Raw genomic sequence first — 15,039 nt, forward strand, 5'->3', positions numbered from 1 at the left:
ACTAATTTACAGTACCATCAGCATGGGATATATGTATACTTTCCCTCACCATTTACACAATACTGGATTTTATTTTATTAATAATTTACGTATGTAATGGCTTTAAAAATTAACCATTAACCACACCTAACCATTTTAAGTGTACAAGTTAGTGGTATTAAATATATTCATAATGTTGTGCAGCCATCGAATCACCCATCTCCATAACTCTCTTTACCTTGTAAATCTCAAACTCTATCCCCACGAAAGAATAACTCCCCAGTGTCCCCTTCCCCCAGCCCCTGGAAACCACCATTCTACTTTCTGCCTCTATGATTTTGACTGTTCTCAGTAGCTCATGTAAGTGGAATTATACAATATTTGTCTTTTTTGACTGCCTTACTTCACTTAGCATAATGCCCTCAATATTCATCCACGTTGTGGCATATGTCAGAATTTCCTTACTTTTTTTTTTTTTTTTTTTTGGCGGTACGCGGGCCTCTCACTATTGTGGCCTCTCCCGTTGTGGAGCAACAGGCTCCGGACCCGCAGGCTCAGCGGCCATGGCTCACGGGCCCAGCCGCTCCGCGGCATGTGGGATCTTCCCGGACTGGGGCACGAACCCGGGTCCCCTGCATCGGCAGGCGGACTCTCAACCACTGCGCCACCAGGGAAGCCCTAATATTTATAATTTTTAAATATGCAATATACTGATTTTTCTACTTTGGTTGTTGCAAATGTTGGGAATATATTTGGCTGCAAATAAAAGTAAATTTAAGTTTTATTCAGGATTCTTTAGAAAAAGGGAACCAATAGGAGATATATATGTGTGTGTGTGTGTGTGTGTGTGTGTGTGTGTGTGTATGTTCAACAAATATATATACAGAATATATGTATTTGTTGAACACTTAAAAATATGGTAGAAACTATAAATGCTTAAAATATGGTAGAAGCTACATGTTCTTGCTGTACAAAGAATAATTAGACATGGTCGAGACTCTTGAGGAGTTCATATTTAGTAGGTGGTGTTTAAACACATGAATATAACAATATCATTAGGATTATAAACAGAAGTATAGAGGGGGAAGCAGGGGTACACAGGGGAGTGAGTCTCCAACTCTGCCTTAGTGGTATTCAAAAGTCTTTATAGAGAAAGGGCTATTTGAATTGATCATTGAAGGAAAATGCCCAGGCATTTTCTTGGTCCTCCTTTAAGGAGAGTGAATCAATGTATTTCTTAGATAAGACTATGCAATGATAAAAGCGTTACAAAAAAATGGTTCTGTGGTCAATTAAGTTTGGGAATGCTTAGTTAGTCAAACATTTTTCTTAGGTATGTTACTTCTCAGAGCCTATCAATAGCCTAATGTGCTTCTTGACTCCTCAAAACAGGGAAATAACGCTCAGTGTTTCATGACTGTATCTCAACAGGGAATCTTTTGCCCCTTACAAGGTTTCTTAGACCTAGTATTCTGCAGAAAGCACCTTGAGAACATGGCTCTAGTGTTTCCTTCAGTACTTAGCTGATGCTTTATTTTTAATTTTTAAATTTTTAATTTTTTTGATTGAAGTATAGTTGGCTTACAATATTGTGCTAATTTCAGGTGTACAGCATAGTTTCAGGTGTACAGCATACAGTTTTTTTTCCATATTATATTCTATGTTATTACAAGATATTGGGTATAATTACCTATGCTATACAGTAAATCCTTGTTGCTTATCTATTTTGTATATAGTAGTTTGTATCTGTTAATCTCATACCTCTAATTTGTCTCTCCTTCCCTCCACTTTGGTAGTCATAAGTTTGTTTTCTATGTCTGTGAGTCTGTTTCTGTGTTGTATATAGATTCATTTGTATTACTTTTTACATTCCACATGTGAGTGATATCATACAGTGTTTGTCTTTCTCTGACTTATTTCACTAGGTATAATGTTCTCTAGGTCCATCTGCGTTGGTGCAAATGGCAATATTTCATTCTTTTTTATGGCTGGGTAATATTCCATTGTGTATGTATCATTGTGTGTGTATATACACACACACACACACACACACACACACACACACACACACACACACACACACCACATCTTCTTAAGCCAGTTGTCTGTTGGTGGGCATTTGGGTTGCCTCCATGTGTTAGCTATTGTAAATACTGCTGCTGTGAACATTGAGGTGCATGTATCTTTTCAAATTAGTGCTTTTGTTTTTTCTGGATATATACCCAGGAGTGGAGTTTCTGGATCATATGGTAGTTCTATTTTTAGTTTTTTAAGGAACCTCCATACTGTTTTCCATAGTGGCTGCACCAATTTACATTCCCACCAACAGTGTATTCCCTTTTCTCCACATCCTCTCCAACATTTGTTATTTGTAAACTTTTTGATGATGGCTATTCTATCGGTGTGAGGTGATACCTTATTGTGGTTTTGATTTGCATTTCTCTAATAATTAGCAGTGCCCTTCCCTCTTTTCTTCTTGCTTAGCCTGGGTAAAAGTTTGTCAATTTTCTTTACCTTTAAAAAAAATAAGCAGCTCTTAGTTTCATTGATTTCTTTCTATTGTTTTTCTGATCTCTGTTTTATTTATTTCCTCTCTGATCTTTATTATTTCCTTTCTTCTGCTGACTTTAGGGTTCATTTGCTCTCTTTTTGGTAATTATCTTAGGTGGTAGGTTAGGTTGTTTATTTGAGATTTTTCTTTTTTCTTGAGGAAGGCCTGTATTGCTATGAACTTCCCTTTTAGAACTGCTTTTGCTGCATCCCATCGATTTTGTAAAGTTGTGTTTTCATTTTCGTTTGTCTTGAGATTTTTTTTTGATTTCTTCTTTGATTTCATCATTGGACTATTGGTTTCTTAGTAGCATGTTGTTTAGCTTCCACATGTTTGTTCTTTTCTCATTTTTCTTTCTGTAGTTGATTTTTAGTTTCTTACTGTTGTGGTCGGAAAAGATGCTTGATATTATTTCTATCCTTTTACATTTGTGGAGGCTTGTTTTGTGACTCAGTGTATGGTCTATCCTGGAGAATGTTCCATGCATGCTTTGAGAGAATGTGTCTTCTGTTTTTTGGGGGGTGTAATGTCCTGTAGATATCAATTAAGTCCAATTAGTCTATTGTGTCATTTAGGACCTCTCTTACCTTATTGATTTTCTGTCTGGATGATCTGTCCATTGATGTCAGTAGGGTGTTAAAGTCCTACTATTATTGTATTATTGTCAATTTCTCCCTCTATGTCTCTTAGTATTTGCTTTATATATTTAGGTGCTGCTGTATTGGATGTATGTATGTTAACAAGTGTAATATCTTCTTGTATTGATCCCTTTATCATTATATAATGCCTTTCTAGTCTTTCTTATGGCCTTGGTTTTAAAGTCTATTTTGTCTGATACGAATATTGCTACCCCCTCTTTTTTGTCATTTCCATTTGCATGAAATGTCTTTTTCCATCCTCTCACTTTCAGTCTGCATGTGTCTTTTGCCCTGAAGTGAGTCTCTTGTAGGCAGCATATTGAAGGTTCTTGCTTTTTTTTTTTAATCCACTAAGTCACTCTATGTCTTTTGATCAGAACATTTAGTCCATTGACATTTGATGTGATTATTGATAGGTATGTACTACTTTATTCCTTGTTTTCCAGTTGTTTTTGGAGTCTTTCTTTGTTCATTTCTTCTTTTTGTTTTTCCTATTGTGGTTTGATGATTTTTTTTTTGTAGTATGCTTCAGTTCCTTTCTTTCTGGTTTTTTGGTGGGTTTGGATTTGTTGTTACCATGGGGTTCATGTATGTTGACTTACAACTATATATAGTTGCTTTAAAGTGATCATCGTTTAAGTTCAGACACATTCTAAAAGATCTACATTTTTTACTCCCCTCCGCCACATTTTGTGTTTTGGATGTCCTATTTTGTATCTTCATGCTTATCCCTTTTACTGTTTATTGTAGTTATAGTCACTTTTACAACTTAAAAAAAAAAAATCTGGCTTACTTAAGTGATCTTCAACCCTTAGTCTGTATTTGCCTTTCCAGTTAGGATTTTTCCTTTCCTATGGATTTTTGCTTCTTTTCCATTTAGATAAGATCTTTCAACATTTCTTTTAGGGTAGGTTTAGTATTGCTGAATTCTTTTAGATTTTCTTGTCTGATAAATTCTTTACCTCTTCTTCTCTTCTAAATGATAATCTTGCTGGATAGAATATCCTAGGTTGCAGATTTTTCCCTTTCAGGACTTTGAATATATCATGCCACACACTTCTGGCCCACCAAGTTTCTGCAGAGAAATCAGCTGATAGCCTTTATGGGGGTTCCCTTATAAGTGACACTTTGTTATTCTCTTGCTGCCTTTAGAATTCTCTTCAACTTTTGCTATTTTAATTATGATATGCCTTGGTGTGGGTCTGTCTTGGTTCATCTTGTTTGGGACTTTCTGTTCTTCCTGTACCTGGATATCTGGTTCTTTCTTTAGGTTCAGGAAGTTTCCAGCCATAATTTTTTCAAATACATTTTTGATCTCCTTCTCTCTCTCTTCTCCTTCTGGAACCCCTATTATGTGTAAGTTGGCATATTATCCCAGAGATCTTGTATGTTGCTTTTTTTTTTCCATTCGTTTTTCTGTCTGCTCTTCTAATTGGGCAATTTCCCTTATTCTATTTTCCAGATCACTTATTTGTTCTTCTGTGTCATTTACTCAGCTATTCATTGCTTTTAGATTGCTTTCTAATCTCAGAAATTGAATTATCTATTTTTGATTGGGTCATCTTTATAGTTTCTAGTTCCTTGTTACAATTATCTGCATTTATATTAATAATCTTTCTTAATTCATTTAGGACTTTTATTACCTCCGTTTTGAATTCAGTGTCTGGTAGACTGATGATCTCTATTTCATTATTTAGTTTTTCAGGTGTTTTCTCTTGCTCTTTTAATTGGGAGTAGTTCCTCTGCCTTTTCATTTTACTCAACTTTCTCTGTCTCTGTGAATTTAGGAGGAATAGTTACCTATTGTGGTCTTGAAGGGGTGTTTTTATGTGGGAGTGTCCCTATGTAGACTGTGTTTATCCAATGTCTTTGGTGTGAGGGCTGGTTCTGATGTAGACACCAGCCACGTCTTTCCTCGGGGTGTGCTGGCCACCATCACCTTGGTAGGGAGTGTAGTTGGTGTTGGAGGATTGAAAGCCTACGCAGCATGTGAGGTAGAACTTTCTCTCTGCTCCATAGCTATCGCTGGCCTGTTGGGGTGGGGTCTGCTCCCCAGTTGCTGGAGCAGAAGTCCTGAGGGTTGGGCTCAAGCAGACTCTGTTCCCTTTGAGTGTGTGTTTTGCCCCAAAGTACGTGAGCCTTGTGCACTCACAGAGATCTGATGGTATCGCCTGTGTAGATGTCTGCAGGTCCACTCAGTCGCAACCCAAGTTGTGTCCCTTCCCCTGTTGTAGTCATCCAGTACAATGTCATCTAGCATTGTGTGATCTAGGGCAAGGCTGTGGTGTGGAGTGGGTGGGGCTTGGGGGTTGGGGCACTGTGGCTGGAGAAATTGAAGTGGGCTGCTTCATTAGTGCAGACTGAGTTAGGGCCAGCACTGGTTGCAGCTGCCCCACCTGGACCATACCCCACACCCCCTAGCCTCCTCTGCATCTCTAGGTTGAGTCTTCTCCCAGGGCCTGTCTACCTCAGATCCAGTGCCAAGATGTGGTGTGGAGTGGGCAGGGCCGGGGTGTTCACCCCACTTGGATTCAGAAGAGTGGTGAGGTGGCAGCCACCATGCAGAGCTCTCTCCACTCTGTTGGCAAGCCAGCACCTGCACACTCTTTATGAGTAGAGTCTAGGCTTCTCCAGTCCTCCAGTTCCTGCGGTTCTCCCAGCAGCCAAGAGGGCTTGTCTTCTCCATGTAGGACCCCAAGACTGGGACACCCAGTCTGTCGCTCAGCCTACTCAGTCCCCAGGGCGAGGGTCTGCCTGTGAAGACCTTCTTTTTCTTTCAGATCCCTCCCAGCAGTGGAGGTCCCAACCCTATGCCTTTTTTCCATCTTTACCCAGTTATGTGGATATCTTTCTTGAAGCTTTGGTTGTACAGGAGTTCTTCTGCCTGTTTCCAGGTAGTTTTCCATGAGAATTGTTCCACGTGTAGATGTATTTTTGATGTGTTTGTGGGGGGAGGTGAGCTCCACATCCTCCTACTCTGCCATCTTGATCTGACCTTTGTATGATTATCTGATGCTTTGTTTTAAAAATATTTTCTTCATGTCAAGAAAGAAATCAACCATTCCTTTTTTTCCCCCCGAGTTTTAATCAAGGATGCAAATTAGGGACTTCCCTGGGGGTCCAGTGGTTAAGACTTCACCTTCCAATGCAGGAGGTGTGGGTTCGACCACTGGTTGAGGAGCTAAGATCCCACATGCCTTGCAGACAAGAAACCCCCCAAACATAAAATAGTAGAAGCAATATTATAAGAAATTCAATAAAGACTTTAAAAATGGTCCACATCAAAAAAAAAAGAATGGATATTAAATAATTCAAATGGCTTTATCTTGTTTCCCTTCTGACAAAATATGCTGTCTAGTTTGTTTAGGCTTTTATAACAAAAATACTATGGACTGGTGTCTTATGAACAACCAACGGTTATTTCTTACAGTTTTGTAGGCTGGGAAGTCCCAAGATCATGGTGCCCGTACACTCAGTGTCTGGCAAGCACCCACTTCCTAGACAACTATTTTTTCACTGTAACCTCATGTGGTGGAAGGAGTGAGGGATCTTTCTGGGGCCACTTTTATAAGGGTACCAGGTAGGCTATGTCCTCATGACCTAGTCACTTGCCAAAGACCCCACCTCCTAAAACCATCACCATGTGGGGTTAGAATTCCAAAATATACATTTTGGAGGGACACAAACATTCAGTCTATTAGTCTATTAGTTATATCTTCAGTTCTGTTCTAATAAGAGGATGTTGGGCTCTGAGGGTAATGAGAGATTAGCATAGTTTAACAGAGTTAATAATAGAAACTTAGGATATTTCTGACTGAGAAGACAGAGATCTTGGGTCAGATGATCTTTAAATACTTTCCAGTCCAGTTAATCAGAAATGTTTCCCATTGAGGCTTAAACTCAAAACAATATTTAGTTAGTAAAATGGATAAGAGCATTTTGTTGGTTAAAGTTACCATCTTCATTTATCAGTGATTTTTATGTTCCTCCATATCTTTTTCATTATTATCATTTTTATTAAAGAAATTATCTATTGTAACATTTTTGTTATTCCAAGGTAGATTTTCATCTTACTTAATACATAATTCCTTTTAGAAATGGTAAAGATTGGAGGAGAATATAAGAAAAAAACAAATTAAGGTGATGAAATAACTGTACATTAGCAGAAAATTGTAACTTATACAGAAGAACAAGATCAGAAAGGAAAAAAGGGAACAAATATATTTTTGATGATTACTTTAGGTTACAAAATATCTAATAATAATGAAACTAGTATTTATGCAGTACTTTCTAGGTAACAAAATATTAAGTATAAAATTTTTTTTAGGTGTATTGAATTCTCTTTTCTGTTTATTTTACAGGCAGGTCTTTACATTTTTGTGTCTTAGAGAAATTACCTGAAATCCCTTCCTATATGCTGTGGATGTTAAAAAATCACACGGTTTTATTCCTCTAAGCATTTTGACCATCTTCCTTCTGTCTCACAGTCTTGTGGAGCTGTCTGTGTTCCTCTGGTTTGCAAGAAGGTACATCTCTCTGATGCTGTGTCTGTAATAGTCTCCTTACTGAGATCTGCCCATGAATATGATATTAAACATGTTGGTTGAGTTTTGCTCATGTGGGGTCTGTCATCAATATGGAATAGAATTCAAGAATTTGACTTTTTCTTCTCTCTCTTCTGCCATTTCAACTGAATTATAGAAATTAGGAATGAAATTTAGTCCTACCTCCTCTCTCTTGGTCAGGTTATTTTTGTTTTCGTTTTTTATTTTTAACCTGTGGGAGTTGGAAATATTTCAGGGTTTCCTTTTTTGTGAAATTATGGTGTAAATGAATCCTTTTGCTTTTGTATTCTTAATGACAGTATAAACGCCTGAGATCAATTTACTCTTAAAGTGGTAGATCTAAAAAAATTTAATAAAGTCAATTGTAATTTTTCCAAGAGAGTTATTTTCAATCAAACACTGAAGAAAATTAACACTGAAGAAATAATAATAACAACTAATAATAATAACAACTAATAATAACAACTAATGTTTGCTAAGTAATTCCTATATGCCAAGCACTTAAAATCCTTTACATATACTATCTCTTATATTCCTCATAGCAATCTTATGAGGTTTGATTGAATTTTGCTTTGATTTTTAAAGCAAACAAGGCTTTCCGATAAACAGAATAGGTGCTCCTTTAACCATCCTAATAAGGAAGTTAAAAAAAACCTGTCATAGATACAAGAGACTATAGCTTCAAAAGCTCGCAGTCCTCATAAATCATTCCCACCTCTAGACTCTTTCTTTAGGAAACATTCCAAGACTTCACTGTGTTGTGAATAATTTTTACTTCAATCAATGTATTCTATGCCCCTATGAAAACCTACATATTCCTCAGTAAGGATACATAATTTTCCTCATGTTGGGTATTTAACATCACAAGCTGACCCCCAGTTCCAATGGTTGATTTGAGCTTTGCAAATTTTGAAGTGCTCAGAAACAGAGTGCCTGGTATCTTTTATAAAGAGCTAGTGAAAAGTGACTAGCATTTAGGGAGTTTGACTGATATGTGGTAATCAGGTGGGAAATGTCAAAACGTATTTGTTTAAACCTTGCACTTATTTTATGTAGATAAAAGACAATATTCAGCTGACTTCGCTATATCACTTTACAAAACATACACAAGAAATTTAGTAAAATTTGAAAAGCTTATGAAGACTTACAGTTTCCATGTTCATTTTATATTTGGGGTATACTCTCTTACAAGCACAGAGACCAGCAGGCTTTGTTTTCATACATGTCATAAACCAGAGCCCTAGAAGCATGATTTTTGAAGGAAAAAGATACCAGGATTTTCCTCTTAAAGAGAAATCTGGAACCTTAAGATTTTTATTTTGATTCTTTAAACTTCTAATAGAAGTTTTATTGGGGTAAATTCACAAACCATACAATTTACCATTTTAACACACACAGTTTGGTGTTTTTTAGTATATTCAAAGAGTTGTGCAAATACCATCACTGTCTAATTTTAGTTTAGAACATTTTCATCATCCTGAAAAGAAATCCCTAACAGTTAGCATTCACTTCCCATTTCCCTGTCCCTTCCAACAGTGCAAGGCAACCTAAAATTTACTTTCGACCTCTGTGAATTTGTCTATTCTGAACATTTCTTATAAGTGGAACTTTACAATATGTGGTCTTGTGTGATTGGCTTCTTTCACTTAGGAAAGAAGTGAAAGAAGGTTCAAGGTTTTCAAGGTTCGTTCATGTTGTAGCATGTTTCAGAACATTATTTTTTTTATTGCTGAATACTATTCCATTGTATAGATATACCAAATTTGTTTATCTACTCATCAATTGATGGACATTAGGGTTGTTTCCACCTTTGGACTATTCTGAGTAGTGCTATAAACATATGTGTGCCAGTTTACGTTTAGGTCTGTGGTTCATTTTGAATGTTTTTGTGTGTGATGTAGGGGTGCGACTTCAATCTTTTTCACGTGGGTATCTGGTTGGCCCCAGCATCATTTGTGGAAACACTGTTTTATCCCCATTGAATTATCTTGGCCCCCTCGTTGAAAATGAATTGACCAATCTTATAAACTTTATTTCTGTATTCTCAATTCTATTTTATTGATCTATGTGTCTATCCTTATACCAGTACCACTTTTTAAATTATTATCGATTTGTAGTATGTTTTTAAATTTAGAAGTGTGAGTCCACCAATTTTGTTCTACTTTTTCAACTTGTGTTGGTTATTTTAAGTCCCTTGCTTTTCCATATGAATTTTAGAATCAGCTTGTAAATTTCTTCAAAAACGGCAGGTGGAATTTTGAGAAGAATTGCATGGAATCTGTAAATCAGTTTGGTTATTTTAAGTCCCTTGCTTTTCCATATGAATTTTAGAATCAGCTTGTAAATTTCTTCAAAAACGGCAGGTGGAATTTTGAGAAGAATTGCATGGAATCTGTAAATCAGTTTGGTTATTTTAAGTCCCTTGCTTTTCCATATGAATTTTAGAATCAGCTTGTAAATTTCTTCAAAAACGGCAGGTGGAATTTTGAGAAGAATTGCATGGAATCTGTAAATCAGTTTGGGGAGTATTACCATCTTAAGAATGTAAAGTCTTCTAATCCATAAACATGGGGCACTTTTCAATATATTAGGATCTTCTTTAATTTATTTAAACAACATTTTGCAGTTTTCATTGTATGAATCTTGCACTTCTTTTGTTAAGTTTATTTGTAGTATTTTATTCTTTTTGTTGCTAATGGAAATGCAGTTGTTTACCTAACTTTCAGATTGTTCATTGCTACTCTATTGCTACTACACTGTATTGTTTATTACTACTGTGCAATTGATTTTTGTATATTGATATTGTATCCTGCAACTTTGCTGAGCTTGTTAATTAGCTCTAATAGTTTTTTGTGTGTGGGCATGTGGATTCCTTAGGATTTTCTATATACGTGACCATTTGTGGACAGAGGTAGTTTTACTTCGTTGTTTCCAACCTTGATTTCTTTTATTTCTTTTTCTTGTCTGATTTTCCTGGCTAAAACCTCTAGTACAACATTGAATAGAAGTGGGCAGAGCAGACATCCTAGCCTTGTTTCTGATCTCAGGGGAAAAACATTCAGTCTTCTACCACTATGTATGACGTTAGCTGTGGGTTTTTCATAGATACCTTTTATTAGGTTGAGGAAGTTCCCTTCCATTCAAAGTTTGTTGAGTGTTTTTATCATGAAGGAGCGTTAGATTTTGTCGAAGACTGTCAGCGTCTATCGAGCTGATCACGTGGTTTTTGTCCTTTATTATATTATTATAATACACTGCATTGATTGATTTTTTGATGTTAAATCAACCTTGCATTTCTGGAGTAAATACCACTTGGTGATGGTGTAAAATTCTTTTCATATGTTGCAGTATCAATTTGTATTTTGTTGATTTTGTTTTTTGCATTTATATTCTTAAGAGATATTGGTCTATAGTTTTTTTTCTTGTAGGGTCTATGTCTAGTTTTGTTCTTATTAACAGTGGCCTTGTAGAATGAGTTGGAAAGTGTTCCCTCCTCTTGTATTTTTTCAAAGACTTTGTGAAGGATTGGTATTAATCTTTAAATGTTCTTGTTTTGTTTTTTATGGCTTCCTTTGTAGTTTACCATTTGCTATTGTTAAATGCAAGTGGGGCTTGTAAGTGGGGCCAGGAAGGTGATGTTTATGGTGATCACCTCCTGTAGGACAATTGACAGTAAAAACACAGGACTCTAAATAGAACTGTTGAGTCTTCACTCTGCCTACTTCTACTGAACAATGCTGAACACTCAACCACTGGAGAACATGCTTAATTGTAGAAACAAATTAGAAGCTTTTTCTATCTTGAATTCAGAACCACAGTTGGAAAATGCCATTTTCCTCAGTGGAGCCCCTGGTGTGTGCCCAATTCACTGTCCCCAAATTAAGAAGCCTTACCTGTAACTTATTAGTGCCAATTTGTTTAGAAACATTATTTAAAAGAGCCTATTAAGAGGTGTTACACTGACCTCCTTTTGAGTCAGAGAGCCTGAGAACAAGGAGAGTTTGTTGAATCCTAGACATCACGTAAGGTAATATGAATAATAAATATTTAGATTGTCTTCCTACGTGTTTCAAAATACTTTTGGTCATTAACCACTCTACCAACTCAGTGGGGAAAATTAACACTGAAGAAATAATAATAACAACTACTAATGTTTGCTAAGTAATTCCTATATGCCAAGCACTTTAAAATCCTTTACATATACTATCTCTTATGTTCCTCATAGCAATCTTATGAGGTCAATACTAATATTATTCTCTACTTTTCAGTTGTGGAAACTCAGAAACAGAGAGGTAATCTAAGTCGCTTGGTGTCAGGCAGGTGGAGAATGGTAGATCCAGGATGTGACCTAAACTGGAAGTTAGAGTGGATTAGGCATATTCCAGAACAGGGATTCAGATTCAGGGTTTCTGCTTTATAAGTTTTGAATTTATAAGTCATTTGTCTCTCTCTAAAGAATACAATTTTCAGTCAGCAGTTAAGAAATGTCCGTAAAGGATGTATTTAGATGGTCTAAGTCTAAGGACTTGAGATTACACAGTCTCTCTCTGCAGGGTTAATGTAATAGATAAATTAGCATAATAAATATTTAACATTTATTAAGGGCTTACTATGTTCCAGGGTAATTGAGTTATTTGTATAAGTTAACTAAATTTGCAAAATAACTATGAAATAGGTATTATAATTACCTTCGCCAATCATAGCTGAAGCCACTGAAGCAAAGACGTGTAACTTGCCCAAGGCCAATTAGCAATAAGTAGCACAGCCCAGATTTGAACCCAGACAGTCTTGCTCCAGAACCTGTATTCTTAATCACTTTGTCATGCAGTTTCTCTAAGTCAGTAAATAGTCACCTGATACACGGTCACAGCAATAACAGTCACACCCAGAAATCAGTGATAAGACTGGATCATCGTGTTTATGCACGTGCAGATTGGAGTCACTTGTACAGGAGAGAAATGTGTTATGGCTCAAGGGAGGAAAAAGGCTTTTCTCTGAATATGAGACAACCTGAAACGAGTATAGAAGTACAAAAAGAAAACTTAATTTGGAAAGGGAGGCTGTTAGCTTGTGCTTCCACAGAAGACAGGAACAGACTGATGGGATATGGTGAGCGCTCAGAAGCTGTGGTCCTGAGCGAGTTGTGGTGGTGTGGTTTGGAGTTTTTACCTCAGAGGTAAAAGGGGACAGTTTGAAAGAACAGTTCTAGAAAGTGAATTTGATAAACTCAGCATGGGGAGAGGTTGAATCAATATCAACTTCAATTTAGATTAATATCAACTTCAATTACAAGTGTTTCCAGTGATATAAGAAGCATCTGGAAATTAGCAGAAAAAACTTGACCATTTGGGGTAATATTTCCCCCTTCATGCCAAAATCATAATAGTTTGTTTTCTTTTTCTTGTGGCAGTGAAATCACAGACCTGGGTTTATCTGGCACTTTTCTTCCTGGGAATCGAAACATTTCCCCAGATGTTGTTCTATGGTTTTTGCACACAGTGTTCTACCCCTATGCAGGGCCACATACGCAGACCTCTGTGTTTGGGTGGGAAGAGCGTAGCTCTCGAGCCAGTCAGTGACCAGAGAGCTGGTTGTACCTGGGCCAGTTTTCTTCCAGACGTGTGGGCCTTCTAGTCTGCAGCCTAGACATCATGTAATGAAGTAATAAACTTCATGTAATGTTTTCAATGAAATTTTTATTAAATTGAAGTTTCTAAGTTATTTTTATCAAAAAGAAAAATTACATTCACATCAAAAGCAAGTAAACCAATATTGCCCACCCTTTCCCTTCCTCACATGAAAACAGAGATCAGTGAAAGTCTTTTAAAAAAGACTTTTTTGGTCCATTTCCACTTTCAAGGTAACCTGGTGGCTTCTTTTCTCAAGCCCTCACACAGGTATTCAGGAATACCAGGATGGTGTGCCAAAGATCCCAACAGCTTGTATTACGGTGGAAGATGCAGAGATGATGTCAAGAATGGCTTCTCGTGGGAGCAGAATTGTCATTCAGCTGAAGATGGGGGCAAAGAACTACCCAGATGCTGATTCCTTCAACACCGTAGCAGAGATCGTCGGTAGCAAGTATCCGGAGCAGGTGAGTGAAGGCAAGGGATGGGCTGTCTGGGAATAAGGTGTTGTGGTCAAGTTTTAGTTTTTAGAGATGGTTTAGGAAAGAGAGAATGAGTCTGCAGAGAGGGTCTTCATAGACTCCTTAAAGGCAGACACTTTTTTGTTTTTCCTTCAAGAGTTTACTACTTTGACCGAAGAAGGGCAGGACTAACTGAAGGGCAGAATATGATCCACTGTGTGGAAATGCAACTCCGAATAGTTGAGGGCAGTATTTGTCCATATGTGTTGTATTTCTTCCATTTGGAGCCACTTGGCATTTGAGATCATACCAGTAGTTGACGGCGTGCTTATTGTGTGACTTACCTTCCTCCATCCTTTCAAAGCTCTGTGAACTAAGTCTATTTTCTTCATTTTGCGGGTGAGGAAATTAACCTAAAGGAAACTCACTTGCCTAAGGTCCATACAGCTAGTAAATGGCTGAGAAAGGACTCAAACCCAGGACCTTGTGAATATTAATCCAAGCTATAGACCACAGTTTATGTGAAATCTTTAGAGGGGTTTTTTTTTTTTTTTTGGAAACTTCAAATAGTCTTAGATGCATATTCAAACTGTATAGTAGCCGAAGCTTAAATGACTTCAGCAAGTTACTTATTCTCTAAGTCTTAGAGAATTTATCTACAAAGATGGGGCTGGTGTATGTAAGGAACAGGATTACTATGAGGGCTAGACTAGATAATGCATATCTGATAGCCTCCTACTATAGTGTTTGTCACATCACATGCCCTCATTGAATGTCATGTCAGTTTACTTCCTATGACATCAAGTGTACAAAAGATGGTTTTCATAAGGTTTCTGGTACAAACCTTCTTTATTAGTAGTTATTGAAATTCTGAAAATAGCACTTAAAAATATAGCTGTTTGGGCAGTTCAGACTTGTATTTTGTTTAAGAATGTCAGTGGGATGAAGGAACAGGCACACAGTAATGGAGAAACAGTCCTTCTGCACATGTCCTGACTCAGGGCCTCTCTCACACTTAAAGGGTTGCGCTGCAGTAAGATGCGTGTTACGTTTTGGGACCTTCTTCTCCCTTCCTAAATGACCTGCTCCCTGGACCCGGACATGCGTCAACCCTGGGGTTACGGCCGCAGGGGTAATGGAAAAGCAAGATCTCAGTAGAACCATGGAGAGTCAGACAGTGTAGAGAAACTGTAGGTTGTTTTGTTTTTTTTTTGCATA

The 15,039-nt window shown here is 37.2% G+C and overlaps 1 protein-coding gene across 1 annotated transcript in view; it reads left to right on the plus strand.

Moving 5' to 3' along the window:
• CPQ (carboxypeptidase Q) overlaps window positions 1-15,039 on the plus strand; it is a 463,854-nt gene that overhangs the window by 186,122 nt on the left and 262,693 nt on the right. The window contains exon 5 of the mRNA XM_059994940.1: window positions 13,620-13,827. Coding sequence (XP_059850923.1) covers window positions 13,620-13,827 — 208 coding nt within the window. The remainder of the gene's footprint in view (window positions 1-13,619; window positions 13,828-15,039) is intronic.

Source organism: Delphinus delphis, chromosome 17, assembly GCF_949987515.2.
Source record: "Delphinus delphis chromosome 17, mDelDel1.2, whole genome shotgun sequence".
NCBI lineage: Eukaryota > Metazoa > Chordata > Mammalia > Artiodactyla > Delphinidae > Delphinus > Delphinus delphis.